Source organism: Lissotriton vulgaris, chromosome 2_1 (assembly GCF_964263255.1).
Source record: "Lissotriton vulgaris chromosome 2_1, aLisVul1.2, whole genome shotgun sequence".
NCBI classification, from domain to species: Eukaryota; Metazoa; Chordata; class Amphibia; order Caudata; family Salamandridae; genus Lissotriton; species Lissotriton vulgaris.
Genome location: NC_141687.1, coordinates 1,395,975,961 through 1,395,992,808, shown reverse-complemented (window position 1 = coordinate 1,395,992,808; position 16,848 = coordinate 1,395,975,961). Strand labels below are relative to the sequence as shown.

The 16,848-nt window shown below is 44.0% G+C and overlaps 1 protein-coding gene across 1 annotated transcript in view; it reads left to right on the top strand.

Annotated features, from left to right (window-relative positions):
* Positions 1-2,774, top strand: part of EI24 (EI24 autophagy associated transmembrane protein) — a 314,169-nt gene extending 311,395 nt beyond the window's left edge. Inside the window, exon 11 of the mRNA XM_086957152.1 lies at positions 1,556-2,774. Coding sequence (XP_086813278.1) covers positions 1,556-1,718 — 163 coding nt within the window. The 3' untranslated portion in view covers positions 1,719-2,774. The remainder of the gene's footprint in view (positions 1-1,555) is intronic.
* Positions 2,775-16,848: the final 14,074 nt, after the last annotated feature.

Here is a 16,848-nt window from a genome sequence, read left to right as displayed (position 1 = left end):
AATTCACTATCAGGACATGCCACACACACACCAGGGCATGTTCTACCTTTCACATTCACTGCACCCTACCCACAGGTGTAGCTTGGCCCTACCTTAGGGGTGCCTGACATGTAAGAAAAGGGAAGGTTAGGGACTGGCCAGTGTGTGCATGGGCCAAGTCGACATGTCGGTTACAAACTACGCGCAGATTCTGCAATGACATGTCTGAGGTACCTTTTCCGGGCTACTCACGTGGGTGGCACAATCCGTGCTGCAGGCCCACGTGTAGTGTTTGATTCCCAGACCCTGGCACACTCAGTGCACTTTACTAGGGGCTGACAAGAAAACCAAGCAGCCAATAATGGAAACGCCAATCCATAACATACTTTACCACAAGAGCACTTGCACTTTACCACTGATCAGCAGTGCCAAAAGTGCGCAGAAACACTACGCCAGCAAAAATGGAGTGAAAACCTGGAGGGCAGAAAGCAAAAACTCAGGGGAAACACAGCAAAAGATGCCAAGTCTAACAGCTCCTTAATTCTCAGAAAACGCTCTTGATATTTTTATTGTCTTCATAACCTACGAGCCTTAATTGATGAGTCGACAAATTTCCAAGTGGACTAATAAGCAATTGGATTGTGAGCATTGACCAGTGACATTAACCCATTTTTTGTATAATTGTCCCTACAAATTACATTTTGGCCGCTGTTCTTGGAACTTAAATATCACAGAGTTGTACGCTGACCGACGACTCTTGTGAACCATTACTATAAAACTCTGATTGTATTTTTCCAACTTTCCGTTATAATCCAGATTTATTATTTTTAACTGTTAACAGACTGTTTGTTTCAGAATAATCTGTTATGGCTCGGTGAAAAAGAAACCAATGTAACTAGGCACTTTGAAAGCAGACTCAAAAATAAATTACGTCTGGTGAATGCTTGTTTTGATTATTATTGTGTACAAAGGTTTTGCTCTGCAATACGGGGTTGCTCTATTCTGTACTCATCCACTCCAGAGATATTTTGTCTACATATGTAAATTATCATTGGGAAAGATCCACTTTCTAGTCTGAGTTTCCAAATTAATGTTTAGAATGATACTACAATCTAAAGACCTAATCGTGCTGAGCTTCATTTTGTCAGCTTGATCATTCGAACAGTATACAGGCTGTGGCTGGATCCATTTTTGTCACATCAAAAGAAAACGGTGGACTATGGAAGTAGTGTGTTACAAGGTAACATGGATTTTGGTTGACAACGAATGATTCAGAAGTTTAATTCAATGATCAGTGATACTACTATGACCCCAAGGTGACTGCAACTTTTGAAATTTGACTTATTGAAGTATGCCGTCTCTGAAATTATCACTCTTAACTCTATACTGTTTATGTTTACACACATGAAATTGTGTTCTGTAAAGATATCTGGCCCAGTCTTTAATTGATTCGCAAGTATCCCCTGATTATTTCAATAGCTGTTTTGCAAGAAGTCCTTGTGACATGCCGGTCAAATAGCTTAAACATTTTTTGCATGTTATATTTACGAAAAATTTAATATTCCTGTGTTTACAGCCACTTCCAGCTTCGACTGTTCTCCCTGGTCGTGTTCCTCAGCAACAAGCTCTTTCATAAGACGGTTTACCTTCAGACCACGCTGAGCAGCTCGTCTTCATCGGAGAGGTTCCCCTCTCCCCACCCTTCGCCTTCCAAACAGAAAACCATCTCGGGACACTGAGGGGCTACTACAATGTGGTTGGAACATGCGCTCCTCGTTGCAGGGAATGGCAGGATCCATTCTGCCCTTGGGCATGGCATATGTCGTTTCCATTTTAGTTTTCTTTTGTGATAAGCCATCCTTTTCCAGCCCTTTTTTGACATTTGTTTTCTGTGTCACACCAAGATGTATGGACAGAAATCTTTCAACAGGAAAACAAATTTTTATCATCTTTGTGAGTTTAAAACCAACATTTTTATGTGAATGATGTTTTATAGAGTGTGTGAAAGACTCGTGCCTGTAACTATTTTGTATGTTTTTCCTGTGCCATGTTGTCCTCTTCCCCCCCTTCCATACGGGGAAATAGCACTAAAAGGCTGATTGTGTGAACCTTGTGCCACCTTGCAGATTCACAAGCAGTGGCTTTTTTTTAGGCTTTCACACGTATACAATTTTAAACATGCAGCCACTGTTTGTTGTCAGCCCTGTAGAATCGGAAGAACAACTGAAAAAGTCTGGCTGCCATTTGTCCTCCAATTATGATGACCAACTTGAATTGACTTTTTCTAATACAGAGGAGGTGTGGTTTCCTCTATGAAACAACTGTGAAGCATAAGTTATCAGGTCAACTACATAACCAGAAGGCCCTTGATTTTTAGAAATGTTTCAAACTCTGTTAACCTTTTCCCTAGAATTGACGGTTTATATGCTTGTAAAGTGATAAAATGGTAACTGAATATAATTTATTTCAAGATGTATAGAAAAATATAATTTTTAATTTGACAGCATACATTTTGTTGTCAGCTTGAGTAATTCAAATTCTTAGATGATCTCCACATTCATATGCATTAAGTCTTTGTTTTTTTACTTGTTAGTTGTTGAAGTGGATGGCTGGTGAAGTGTTGACGAGGCTCTGCGAGACCCTAGATACTTAAAGTGCTGAGGTTGAGGGTGATTTGTTCCATGCCGGACATCAAAGCTTCGTCTAGTACCCCTATAAAGTCTAAAGTGCTAAAATTGGGTCTCCTACACGAAAAGGATGCTCACGGAGTAAATAAAGAGTTATGTGTTGCTATACTCTTTTCAGTGTCTCAGCGTTTCTAGAGATTCATATCCCTGACACCAGGTTTTGACTAGACTGGGGCTGGTTATTAATTGCCATTGTCTTTAGGTAACCTTTGAATTTAATTAACAATTGACTAACCTCTTGTTCATGGTGCTGCCATCACCTCAAAAAGCAACACAACAAAGCACTAAGTGCCATGCCTGTGCTACTGCACATATTGAGTCCATTATCTGCTTCAGATGATAATTCTCTGTCAAAACCAGGGAATGAAGCATCAGCGCAATGGCAGCATTTAACTCAATGTCTTCATCATCATGCCTTAGAGTGGTCATGGTAGACTATAGAGACATGAGCACACAAGAAAAAGGGCAACTTTAAAAAGAATCTAGTAGCAAATATCTTACTGTGTGATCTATGTGGTTGAAATATTGTGCTGCCAATGATGGGGTTGCCCTTTGCTTCCATATTGCCTTATTTGTCCATTATTTGATCTTGCATAGATTTACATGCTTGAATCTTTCCCCTTTGTTGAAGTGGGAGTCCCACAGTACAATAATGAGGCAGTATATATCATTATCATCGGCTATAATGGCAATTCACAATCACTTTAATAGCCTATCTTTGTCCTTTAAAAACAAAAACAAAAATTTCAGGAAATAGCACCCTCTAGAATATTCCGACAAGAGGCTGAATCCCTCAGATTTTGTACCACTCATCGTGTGAAGGAAGTCTCCCTGAGCTCTGCTCAATTTTCTTCAAACCAGTTTCTGGAAACTACTGCTTCTACTATGTCTGGGTCATTCAAGAAAAGGCTCTTCAGGCCCTGCAGGACATATGGATAAAATTGCTTCTTGTGGATGATCCTCACAAGACAAGGAATGACTGTACTGCCTTTACCCTCAGCACAAGGTAAAAGACTATAAAGTATGTTGCACTTTTTCCACTAAAACCTTGAAGGGCAGGGAAGGGAGACTTCTTCTGTGGCTTCAGAAAGCCAAGCCAAGGAGACCTCCATGTTCTGAGTGGGATAGTGACACCTCTTCTACATCTCAGAAGAGATCTCACAAGAGGGAAAGATCACATAACCAGGGGACGTCAGAGGAAGGCAGAAAGGCCCTTAAGAAATCCCACAATGGGTCTGCCAAAGACAGCTCAAAGAATGAGAAATCAAAACAAATCTCCTCAGAGACCGCCAGACCTGAGCACATTACTCCATCTGTAAAAACTGGAGCTCATCCTCCAAAGCCCTGTTCAGAACCAGTTACGACGAAGCATAAAACTGCTTTAAACTCCTGTGGACGGTATCTTCACTGTCGAGAGCAATATCGTCGACCATGATGGTTACCACAATCTCGTCAATGACTGCATCATTGACAATGATGGCGCCTTTCATGTCCACGTCAGCATCCATCTCGTGGACGAAGATTTCATAGTTCTCCATGTATAGCTAGGCCCTCAACTGCTACGCGAACGCTTCCATTAAGCAACGTAGACAACGACCCCGCAGACGAGAATAAAACTGACGACGCTTGGGCGCTCAGTCACTATCTACACGTCCATCAGCTCGACTATGTCGACGGCACCGTAAAGGACACTAAAAGTTTAAAAGACTTTCCTCTTCCATGAACATACCTCCCCCAGCAAGGTATCGCCTCTTCCTCCAAGCCATCTTCTAGACTTGGAGTTGGAGGATTACAACCCTTTTGGGACAACGCATAGCACATTCAAACTCCAATTAACATAAAAGGACGAAGAGGATGAGGAAGAAGAACAGTATTTTTGGGTGTGTTACAACCCCCAGGCAAGATACTCTGACCGGCCTAGACATTATGGCGATCACGACCAGCGGAATCACTTTCTCGTGAGGGGGCAGTTCAAGTGCCTATGTCTTTGTTTCATGACCTCCAGGCAATGCTGAAGGACTACCAAAAGAAGTTTCTTGACCCTCCACAAGTCCAGCCCAATGCTCCACCTTCCATAACACCAAGAGCAAATCCTCCACCAATAACATCCAGGATGACGCCTGTATCGACCATAGCAGCACCCACTAGGGATGACTCATCATCATAAGATGACAGGGAGGACAGAGAAAATCCGGACAACCACACCAGTAATGACAAATGGGACAGTTGCTTGATTCCCAAACCCTCACCTCCTGTACCGCAGACCATGGACTCACCTTCGAAGGACATAAGAGGATTTCACAATTTGATGGAAGAGGGCTGCGACAAGATTCCAGCTGCCAATATCAATGAAGCAGTTTCACTACTTTGTCTACGATTTTAAAGAACAAACATGGAAATCAGTACAAGCCATCTCTATTAGACGTAAAAATGGGAAGAAGGCAAAAAGATTATGAGGAATCCGGCAACTGTAGCAGCAGTCTTGCCACGTATAAATTAAAAGTCCAAGGCCCCTGCAAACTCTCCTACATGTCTCATAGGGCATCCTGAACCAGACTCTGCAATATCACAAGTGGCTCAGCACCATTCTAAGAACTCCTCCATTCCTATCTCTGCTCCACCAGATAAGGAGGGCAGGTGCTTGGACAGAATCGGTTAGAGATTCTCCGCCATGTCTGCCATCACTGTTTGTGTGGCCAGCTCACTGGCCATCTTAGGTTGCTACAACAGATGTGGTCTGACATTGGTGCGGGAAGACAAAAAATCATAGGCAAGAAGGCAAGAAAGATCTTGCAAGAAGGTGAGCGCACGTCATCAAAGATTATAGACTGGGCAATGAATATAGCCTCCACTGGCTTTCGACCGGTAGCAGGAGCTGTGGTTTTGAGACAACAAGGTTGCCTCGAAGCGACAAAGTTCTGGCCAGAGATGAAATCCATCCAAAATCCTAAATATCTCCTATGATGGAGAAAACCCTTTTGGCAAAGACATAAATGAGGCTCTATTAGCCATCAAGACCGACTCGGGCACAGCTAAATCTCCAGGCTGCTTGCAGTTTCGTTAGCTCCCCTTTGCAAGGTAAAGAGGAATCTCAGCGTATAGAGGATACTAGAGCTTCCAACAGTACCAGCTCTTCCATTCACAATATATGTCCTCCTATCAAAAGCAGACCTATCACCTGCCACTTGCGGCGGCATACAACAAATAAAGGCCTAGAAGGAAACAAACCCCCATGATCAAGACAACAACGGCAGGGACCTCAACCAGGTGCTGGCTATCCCCAATCCTTCAAAAGCTCTGGGTGCAAACATTACCAACTACTCCCACCAATGTTGGCAAATACCATCTGACTGATGGATATTAGATCCGGTCACCTGCGGCCATACTCTGGAGTTCAAGATGCTGCCAGTCACTCCACCAAAGGGAGCACACCCATCTCGTCTTCACTTACTCAGGAAAGAAGCCCTCGTCCTGCTAGCCAAAGGAACAATAGAAAAAGTTCCCCATCACCAGAAGGGCATGGGTTTCTACTCCTGTTTTTTCCTAATCAATAAGAAAACAGGAATGGCGACCCATCCTAGACCTCCGAAAATTAAAGTATCTACGCAAGCAATCCTTTCGCATGGTTACCCTTTCCGACATCCTGCATCTCCTAAACCACGGAGACCACATGACAAACATGAACTTACAGGATGCGTACCCATATCTCCATACAGCCCAAACATCGCAAACACCTACGCTTCACTGTAGCTGACACCCATTACTAGTGCAAGTTCTCCCATTTGCCATCACAACAGCTCCCCACATTTTTACCAAATGTCTAGACACTGTTGCAGCCTTGCTGAGAAAGAAGGGTCATCCGGTAGTTCCTTGCTAGACTACTGGTTGGTAAAAACACCAACAGCATCAAAGACCACAGTGGCTTGCCTAAAGTTGTTCAACAACTTAGGTCTCTCTGTAAATTATCAAAAACCCTTGACAACTCCATCCAAGAAGATAAAGTTCCTGGGCCGCAGCCTTATATACTGTCCAGAACAAAGCCTTTCTCTCCGAAGACAGTCAACGAAGGCTCAAGGAACTGTCTCTCAGACTTTCTAGGTTTGTTTTAGTGATCAATCTGTTCCCTCTTGCACCCCTGAAAATGAGACCATTGCAGGAAAAGCTACAAAAACAATGGATTCAAACAGAAGGACTGTTCGAGGACCGTTTGAAGACCAAACAAGGTATGAAGGAAGCACTAGCCTGGTGGTCCCAGGCCTCCCATCTGCCAAAGGGCCTCAGGTTCTTACCTCAAATACTAGACTTCTTAGTAACTCTGGATTCCTCCCTAGCGGGCTAGGGCGGTCATCTGCAGGACCTGCATATTCAAGGAAAGTGGTCTCCACTCCAGAGGACCAGGCATATCAATCGCCTGGAGCTCAAAGCTATCTATCCCAGTCTCCAAGCTTTCTTACCAAGGAGAGCAGGGTCTTCAGTGCTAGAGCCCACAGTCTATACCACTCACATGCACTACCTGAACAAGCAAGGGGTCACCAAGATCGCTGATACTCTCCAAGGAAGATCAAGAAATCTGGATCTTGCTAGCAGCTCACAAGATAACTCTGTGGGCCGAACTCGTTCCTTGAACAAGCAATCTCTAAGCAGACACGCTCAGCAGAACTAAGGACAGCTGCCACGAGTAGAAGCTGGATCCGTCAGTGTAGGACAAGATCTTCTTTGTCTGGGGCAAACCAGCATTGGATCTCTTTGCAAAACGCAAGAACAACAAATGCCAGTTCCATGCAAGTCGATACCCTCACCCGGATCGGTGGGGGAATGCCTTTTTGATCGGATGGTCTGGGATCTATGCATACGCTTTAACCCCCATTCCTCTCATACCAAATGTTCTTAGCAAAATGAAAGCAGAGCGCTGTCACCTCCCCCTGATAGCCCCCAGATGGCCCATAGGGCATTGTTACACAGAGCTTCTCCTGCAATCTGAATCCAACCACATTCGCCTGCAAACATTCTGAACACTGTTGGTGATGAGCCATGGCCAGGTCCTTCATCAAGACCTAACTTCTATTCACTTATGCGCTTGACTCCTGAATTCCATAAATTCAGAGAGCTGAACATTCCCTCTAGGGGCATTCTCTCTAAAGCAAGGGCAGAAGCCACCATAAAAACATATAAACCGAAATGGAAACATTTCTGTTTATGGTGCCAGATATCAAATCTGCATCCTCTATAGCAGAGCATTCCAAACGGTGTGTCCCGACACAGTACTGTGTTGCCTGCAAATGGTGGGTGTGTCGCAGTATGACACCAGTGTTAAGGGCTCTTAGCACATAACTGCTGCTAATTAGGAGGCATTCCTTTGAAAGAGTGTCTCGGACTCTGCCACAGCAGTGCGGACTCCAACACACTCTGCTCCATGGGGGCCGGGCGATTCACACCACAGCCCCATTAACTATTAATGGTCTTTTAAAGAGCTGTGAAGTACTTGGTGCAGCTGTGTGTGTGCCCGGGAAGCTGGGGTGAGGGGACAGAGGGTGAGAGGCAGAGGGAGATAGAGGGAGAAAGACACAGAGAGAGGGAGGGAGACAGAGGGACGGAGAGAGAGGGAAGGATACAGAGGGAGACAGAGGGAAACCATGGGAGACAGAGGGAGGAAGTCTGGGGTAGAAGAGGGAGAGGGAGACAGAGAGAGGGAGACAGATAGAGCGAGGCAGAGGGACACAGATGGAGGGAGACAGAGGGACACAGATAGAGGGAGGGAGACAGAGGGATGGAAACAGAGAGAGGGAGACAGAGGGCAACAAACCGAGGGAGACCGAGAGAGTGAGTGAGACAGAGGGAGGGAGAGAAAGAGGGAGAGAAATAGAGAGAGGGAGGGAGACAGCAAGAGAGGGAGGTAGACAGCGAGAGGGGGGGGGGGAGACAGAGACAGACAGAGACAAATAGAGGCAGGTACAGTGGCCGCCAAATAGAGGCAGAGCCAGACAGAGACGGAGAGGGAGACAGAGGGAGGGAGACGGGGACAGAGAGAGGCAGAGATAGGGACAGAAAGAGGCAGACACTGAGATAGACAGAGAGGGAAACCGTGAGAGAGGGAGACAGAGGGAGGGAGGTAGAGGGAGACATTCAGGGGGAGACAGAGGGAAGAAGAGGGAGACAGAGAGATGGGGAAACCATGGGAGACAGAGGAAGGTAGTCTGGGGTAGACAGAGGGAGTGAGGAGTACAGGGTAGACGGAGGGAGGGAGAGGTAGACAGAGAGAGGGAGACAGATAGAGGGAGGCAGAGGGACACAGATAGAGGGAGGAGACAGGTACAGAAACATAGGGAGACAGAGAGCGGGAGACAGAGAGCGGGAGACAGAGAGCGACAGACAGAGGGAGACAGACAGAGGGAGACAGACAGAGGGAGACAGACAGAGGGAGACAGACAGAGGGAGACAGACCGAGGGAGACAGACCGAGGGAGTCAGACAGAGGGAGGAGGGTGACAGAGGGAGCAACACAGACAGAGAGACAGAGGGAAGTAGACCGACAGAGGGAGACAGACAGGGAGACAGAGGGAGAGAGACAGAGAAAGGGAGACAGTTCGAGAGAGAGAGAGAGGGAGACAGACAGAGTGAGTGATAACCCCCCCGAATCCCCCTTAAGTGGTTCAGGGTCGCTACGCTACACTCGCTGCACTGCCTTACTGTGTCCCAAAATGCATCTCCAAAAAGTGTGTCCCCTACATGACAATTTTGGAAAGCTGTGCTCTATAGGGATCACCTTAGCAGATACTACCCTATCTTCTCTTGCTTGCTAAGTCTGGGTTGGTGCATGCCTATATTAAGGTACATTTTGCAATATCCAGATATAGGCGTTCATGTTGTTAGTTCTCTTTGTGCTCAAGCAGAAACATGAATGAGGATTGTTCAGTTTTTTCCCTCCGGTAAGGGCTCCTCCCCCAGACAGGCACCTGAACATATTTCTGTCCATTTGAACCTATACACTGAGCAGGCCTAAATTACTCGTATGGAAAGTCTCATTGTTGCTAGCGCTCACTTCTGACAGAAGGGTGAGTGAGACACAGGCTTTCACCTGTCAAGAACCCTTCTTGTGCTGCACAGATAATTCTGTCGTTCTCAGAACCAGTCCAAAATTAATTCCCAAGTCCCTTTTGACTTTCCCCTTTATGAGCCTTTAAATATTATGGACTTTCTTCCTGAATCCTACCTCACCAACCGAAAGGTCTTGCCATACGCTAGATATGAAAAGGAGTCTAAAGTTCTACCTCCATCGCACCAAACAGCTTAGAAAAACTGACTTGCTGTTGGTCTCATATGGACACACTCGTAAGTGTGTTGCTGTCACAAAAGAAGCCATCGCTCTGATGAATTTCAGCCACAATCCAGTTTAACCATTCGAAGGCAGGCAAGCTGCTCACAACAACAAGCACTGGCGTTGCCAATAGGTCTCGCAGTAGGAAAGTTTGAGCTATTGGTTTTCTAAATGACATTTTATTTTTTTGTTTTGTGATTTACAATGCCCATACTTTTAACTTTTCGCATTAGGAAAGTTTGAGCGATTGGTATTGTAAATGACACTTTTTTAATTTACGTGTTGGTTTTGAAAATAGCACATCTACTGTTACTTACTGTGACCATGATGTCAAATGCTGATTTTTAGAATGGATATTTTAGTCAACAGAGCAACCAGACATGACTTATTTCACTGTGTTGCCCTCCGGTCACATTGTGCTTTTCCCATAAAGCATATTTGTTATCTGGCATGGTTTCAACACCAGAATTAACTCGAGATGCCTTAAGAAGTGTGAGCCACAGTTAGGACTGCCCTAGTTCCTGACAGGGTGTGGAGAAATCCAGGCCTAAATTGGCCCCTGAGCACACCAGATCTTGAGTTATAGACTGCGCTCTTTGCCTGTTTCCACTCAGGGTCAACCCAGTGACTCAAAATCAGTATCCATATCCATCCTGATCACCAACGATTAGCTCCAAACCCTTTCTTGTAAACATTAACCCTGCATGCAAGACCTCATGCAGGGCTCGAAGCTCTGTATTGTAAACGATACCCCTTGCAAGCCATGGTTCATGAAGCGCATGTGCTGTCGCAGGTGAGGCCTAAAAAATTACCATTCTCATAAATACATTTTAAAAAACATGGATTAAAACAGACATGAAAGCAGCCGTGGCACTGATGTGGACTACTTTTTGGCAGTCGTGCACTAGTGCACAAGCAAAATGCTGTCACTCGTCGTGCAAGAAAGCAAGTGACTGAAGTTGGGTGACTGGTTGCTTTATGCTATATGTGGTAATGAGGGAAGCAAAATGGGCGTAACACTTGAGCAGACCAGTGGATGAAGAGGGCTGATCGAAAACCCTTTTATGTATATATAGATGCATGTATTTTTATTAGGAATATGTTGGAAAACATGAGCGTAGTCAGATTGTCCAGGCCACACCCGGTACCATCAGCCCCTGAGTTTCACCACTGCCCTCCCATTTGCTTGACCTGGATTGAGGTGGGGTACAAACCTGTGATTTGCACCTGACAGATAAAACTGAAGAGAGATACCCATCCTGTGGATCTTCCAAAAGCACCAGCAGCAGAGAAAAAAATGTAAAAAACAAACGGCTCTTTCTAGAGTAGTGGAAAACTGTGAGAGAAGAAGCACTATTGGCCATAGCCAAGAAAGGTAATGTTTTTGGATATTGGTAAGGGTGAACAATTTGTTTGAGCAGCGTGTGTAACGTCACATCACTCACACCTGAGGAGGAAAGGCTTTATTTGTGTGGTTGTGTGTGTCGTTGTGTGGTTGTGGTGTTGTGGTTGTGTGTGTGTGCAGTTATGTTGGTAAATACACAGTCATTCTGTGACGTTTGACTGATCTCGTGCGGGTTGTAGTAGGCCGATCTGTACTCTGCTAGGGGAGTGTCTTAAGGGGAGGTAGTCAGGATCTGGCAGTTAGATGTGAGACTGGTGGTGACAGTTTTTCGTGGCGTGCACATGCCCTCCTACTTTGATATGCGAATGTAGGGAAAGGGAAAGTTCTGGGTTTGACTCCGAATGGTGAGTTTGAGTGATGGTCGAACACAGGAGCCAGGACATGGTTTCCCTGCAGCAGCGGACGATTTCCTACTGTGAACTGAACGGTCAATCCCCGTTGGTTGTTTTCCTAAAGTACTGTACACGTTTCTGTAGCTCAGCGTTGTTGGTAAATGACACACAAAGCTGGCTTCTATAGTGTTATGTTATCTGTAGTGGTGTGGTGTCCCACCCTCCTCCCAGTTACTCAAGTAGCTTACCCCACCCCGGTCTGTTCTTGTTGCTCACTCCTCTCCCCCGGCTTGTTTTATTTCACGGCTTTGAGCCGTCGTGTAAACTTTGATTTAAGGATTACAAAGCACGGACTAGCTGTGTTTCTGTGGCTCATTATTGCGACTGTTAAAAAGCCTATTCGTTACATGGGTGCGACTGAACACTGCGTGTACAAAGGTTGTGTCTACATACGAGTGAATACTGCCTGACTGAGTTCATGATGGCGCATAAAAGAAATGTGCATAGTGTGTGGCTGCATGCGTGTACACTGATTGCTGGTATTTGTTTTAATTACCTATGGGGGGCACATGTGTCCTGATTGCATAGTACACACTACTATTGTGTGCCTACTTTCGTCATAGCTGCCAGCAAGCCTTCCTCCTTTCATCTGTGTTGTTCTTATGTGCGCCATTCTTGTGGCTGCATGTAGGGGTTAGGTGGATTGTCTATACATGTGCTGATCTTTTATATGAACTTGTTTGCGTGAAGAGTGAAAAATATGTTTCTACACACATGCGTGCACCACTGGCATCAGTATTGTGGTGGTTGTATATGTATGTTGTAGTGGGCTAAGAGCGCGCAAGTGTAACCGTGTGTTTGTTTCTGTTTACACGTGCATAGTGGGAATCTCTGCCAGTGATATGAACAGGGCTAGAGTCTAGGTAAATCAGATTCTAACATGGTACTGTCTTCCTCACATGACGTACTTATTTTACCTCGTGGCGCCTCGGAAAAGCCGGCACCACCACCAGTGAAACCCACAAGCCTTCTGTACGACTTGGGAGTTTAACCTAAAGCTAAGAACAGACAGCAAGGGGGAGGAGCTATTTTACCATTCAAAAAAAGATGTACACAGTATTTAGTAGCTGAGCAAATTTGAAAACTAGAAACAAAAACCAAAAAAAACACATTGCAGACCTGGGAAGTGAAGTTACCATTAAAATTATTCTAATCATGTAGAGGTTCCGCAAAGGTGTTCCAAAAGTGAAGGGGGATGTGCACATGATTGAAATGAACCGATAATGCAATGTACAACTTCCTTCAATCGCCACTGATCCAATATGGGGGCGAAAATACACAAAACATCCTACAGAGATGGCATTCAGGAAGACAACACAAATTTCGGCACAAAGAGTAAATTATTTGCACGAAAAAGCATGCCCCCTATTAAAACAACGTAACAGACTATGCAAACCCGCGAGTACACAAGAGGCACAGCTAAAACGTTAGTCTAGGCAGCTAGTACTATACAGATGTGCCACAGTTAATAATACTGCCTGGATTTATGATTTGCAGCCAAGAAGCCAGAACGTTCTGCTACCGGTGCTGTTGATAACTTTACAGTCTTCCCAACACATTATTCCAAATATTACACACACAGCCGACATGACACGAGTTCTGCCTGGCACATCATAAAAGCAAGCATTGGCAAACTCAAAAGGCATTACAGTTGAAAGTTTAGCCAACCTGTAGACTTAGCCAATGCTTGTTGCTGAATATCAAAAATAAAAACAAGCAGGGCATGCATGATTACGGGTGCATTAAGATGCTAAAGCTAATATTTTTAAAACGAAGCAGATCTCGGAGCAGTACATTATAAAGGTGCATGTATTATCAGAAATTAATGTTCAGAATAAAAAGCTGCAAGCCACCAAAAGAAAGGGGATGCGGTAAAGGAAAAATCACCACAACGGGGGCGGGGTGGTACCAGAACCAGGGTAAGGCGAGGAAGGGATGGGGAGGCAGCACATGTATTGATAGCAAGAAAACAGCCACGAGAAAAGTCATGCAATCTTTTCTTGCTGTAAATTGCATTAAAAAAATATATCAGTGGAGATAGGGCACTGTTGGGTTTAAGTTCAGACAGGTGCTTGTGAGTTTTTAACAGTGAAGTAATCTTTGGCCAGTGCATGGTTTCAGGCAGGAAGTAAAACTATTAAAAATTGCCTGTGATGAAGCCTAAGTAAATTCATAATTATACCACAGAAGCCTAACTCAATCAATAATTTAAATAATTAAGTCTTTCTCAATGACTAACTCTTATAGAGGGACAGTATGTAACTATCTGAAAACGTTTTCCTTATTTAATTTAAAGTGCATAACATAGTTCTCCTTTCAAATTTTTTAAATTATATCTTACCTTTGAAAAAGAAGTTAAAGTTCACAGTCAAAATGCTCTTGAAATGTACTTCAGGAAGTAGTAGTCAAAATGGCTGTGTTTCTCTCTCTTTCTTTATATATATTCAGGTACATAACCAATCAAATGTCATGAAATAATAGTAGAAAATGAAAGTAACATTTTAATTGGTTGTCAATTCTAACACTTCATATGTGTTTCTGTCATGTAATTTACCTCAGGATATTTAGTCAGTCCTACAGCATAATTTTCTCAATGGAATTCCATCAAATTTGGGTAAATGGTAGGGACTGCTATGTAGTAGGGCCTATTCTATATTTGATGAAAGTGTCTCCAGTGGTTTTTCTGTAGATTACTTTCCCACCTGTTTTTTAGCGAGCGCTCACCGGTGCGCGCACCGGTACGCGAACCGGCAGCGTTACGGGAGTCCTCCATTTTGTGTATCGGTAGAATTGAGACACAAGATGGAGGGGAAACAATGTTCGGAATGGGTAGAAGGGGGCACGGTAGACACTTTGTGACCCTCTAGGTTTTCTGAGGGGGGCTTAGGACGCTCATATAGGCAAAGAAAATTGAAAAATTTCGCGGGGAGCGCCCGGTACGCGCACCGGTAAGCGAACCCGGGGAGCGTACTTTGGTGAAAAAAGTTAGAAAAAGATAAATGTTTAGAATGATCAGAGGTAGGGTAGCTCTGAAAAGAGCTATTGGATTCTGTGGCTGATTTAGGTACCTACAGGTAGGTTCCAATGCACAGTTTTAAATTCAGGAGGAATATTCTATTCCTCTCATCTGAGAAGTGCACACCATCTCCTCTGTAGATGTCTTGCATGTTGTAATGCAAATTATTGTTGTATATTGAACCCATTCTAAAGTCTCTCATGTAAGCAGAAAGAGATTTATTCACATGTTTCCGTGCTTTCTCAAATTGTGGACAAAATTGGTTGGATCAGTTCAATTTCTGTCTTTGGCATATATTAGAATATACCAAGGCAGTTTGGGGAAAAAGTGTCATCAATTGATGAAAGGTGTCCTTTAAAAGCATTTCCAGACCAACCCCAGTCATAGTGCCCAAATCATTTCCACCACAGTGCACTATTAAGAGGTCAGGGTTTGGCAGATGCATAAAACAATTATAATAAAAACATATAAAATATATTTTTCATTTAAAAGAAGAATACATTTTACAGCTTTTGATATTTGCTATTAAAAAAACATTGAAATTCACTGAAAAAACCATAGGTTATAGACCATATATAGTTAGGAATTAGCATTTACAAAACCTTGAAAATTCACTGAAAAAACCATAGGTTATAGACCATATATAGTTAGGGATTAGCATTTACAAAACCTTATTTTACTCACACAAAACCATTGAAATTCGCATATATAGTTAGTTGCACTAACTATATATCACGCACCCGCAATCCACTGCTGATGATGTCACATATTACATCATTCATGACATGGTCAGTGACATCACTGATGACATCTCAAATGATATCACTCATGACATCACTGATGACATCACTGATGACAACATCCAGTGACTGTATGTTTCTGTAAAGTTAAAATATGCTGTATATATATATATATGTGACAGCGCTCCGGGTAGCGCTCCGGTTCGCGTACTTGACTCATAACGGAACTTCGCGAAGCAAAGCTGATTGGCTCTCTGGTGTCTGTCAACATTCTAAACAGTCCGGAGCGGCCGCCATCTTGTCTCTCGGTAGGATCGAGAGACAAGAGGAGGCCAAAACGAAGGGGGAAATGACCATAAGGGGGCATAGTAGATCCTCCCTGACCCCCTAGGTTTGATGTGGAGGCTTTAAAAGGGCCCCGCGTGGGGAGCGCCTGGTACGCTTTTGTGCAATGGGCGGTGGTAATCTAAATGATGAGGAGAGGGGGGGGCATCGTTCAAAGCACATCAGCGTGCATAAACACGAAAATGTTTTTATCTACCACGTACTTGACTTATCTCTCTGAGATGCATTCCCTTGTGTTTCGGCAATGGTAGTCTGTTCGCCCGAGGGCGGTAGTACAGACCGCGCGTAGGAAAGGGTCAAAAGCCAGGGGTATAGGAGTATGTAACAAGCGAGCCATTTAATTGAAAAAACTAAACGTGACAAACGGTTGCAGGATCAGTGAAGGTTGATTTTATAATTGAAAGTATAACAGGATCAGTTACAATAAAATCGTCCATACGCACACCATGGGCGAGTATCATGGGTAACATTATTTCGAAGCTTTATTAATACAATAATCAATAATGAAAAATCAACATCAATAGGGTTGTCTGTATTCACAGTCAGTACCCTTCCCCGCCCGCCATGTGCACAAAGACCGCATACATCCCCCATAACGTCAAGGCTAAGTAACTAGAACGTCATAAGGAGTTGCAAGTCGCTCACATACTGGCGCCATTTTGGTTGAGGCCAGGCAGGTTCAGAGTATAGTTCAATGTCTCCAATAAGTAGCGGCAGGACCAGAATCCCTTTCGGCAGTTCTGGCTTCGTCATTATGAGCACTAGAAAACAAGACATTCTGGGCAATACCACCCTTGACGCAGCCCTTTATTCTACAAGATGGTGTCTTTGAAAAGCCAGGGCTATAGGAGTATGTAACAAGCGAGCCATTTAATTGAAAAAACTAAACGTGACAAACGGTTGCAGGATCAGTAAAGGTTGATTTTTTAATTGAAAGTATAACAGAATCAGTTACAATAAAATCGTCCAT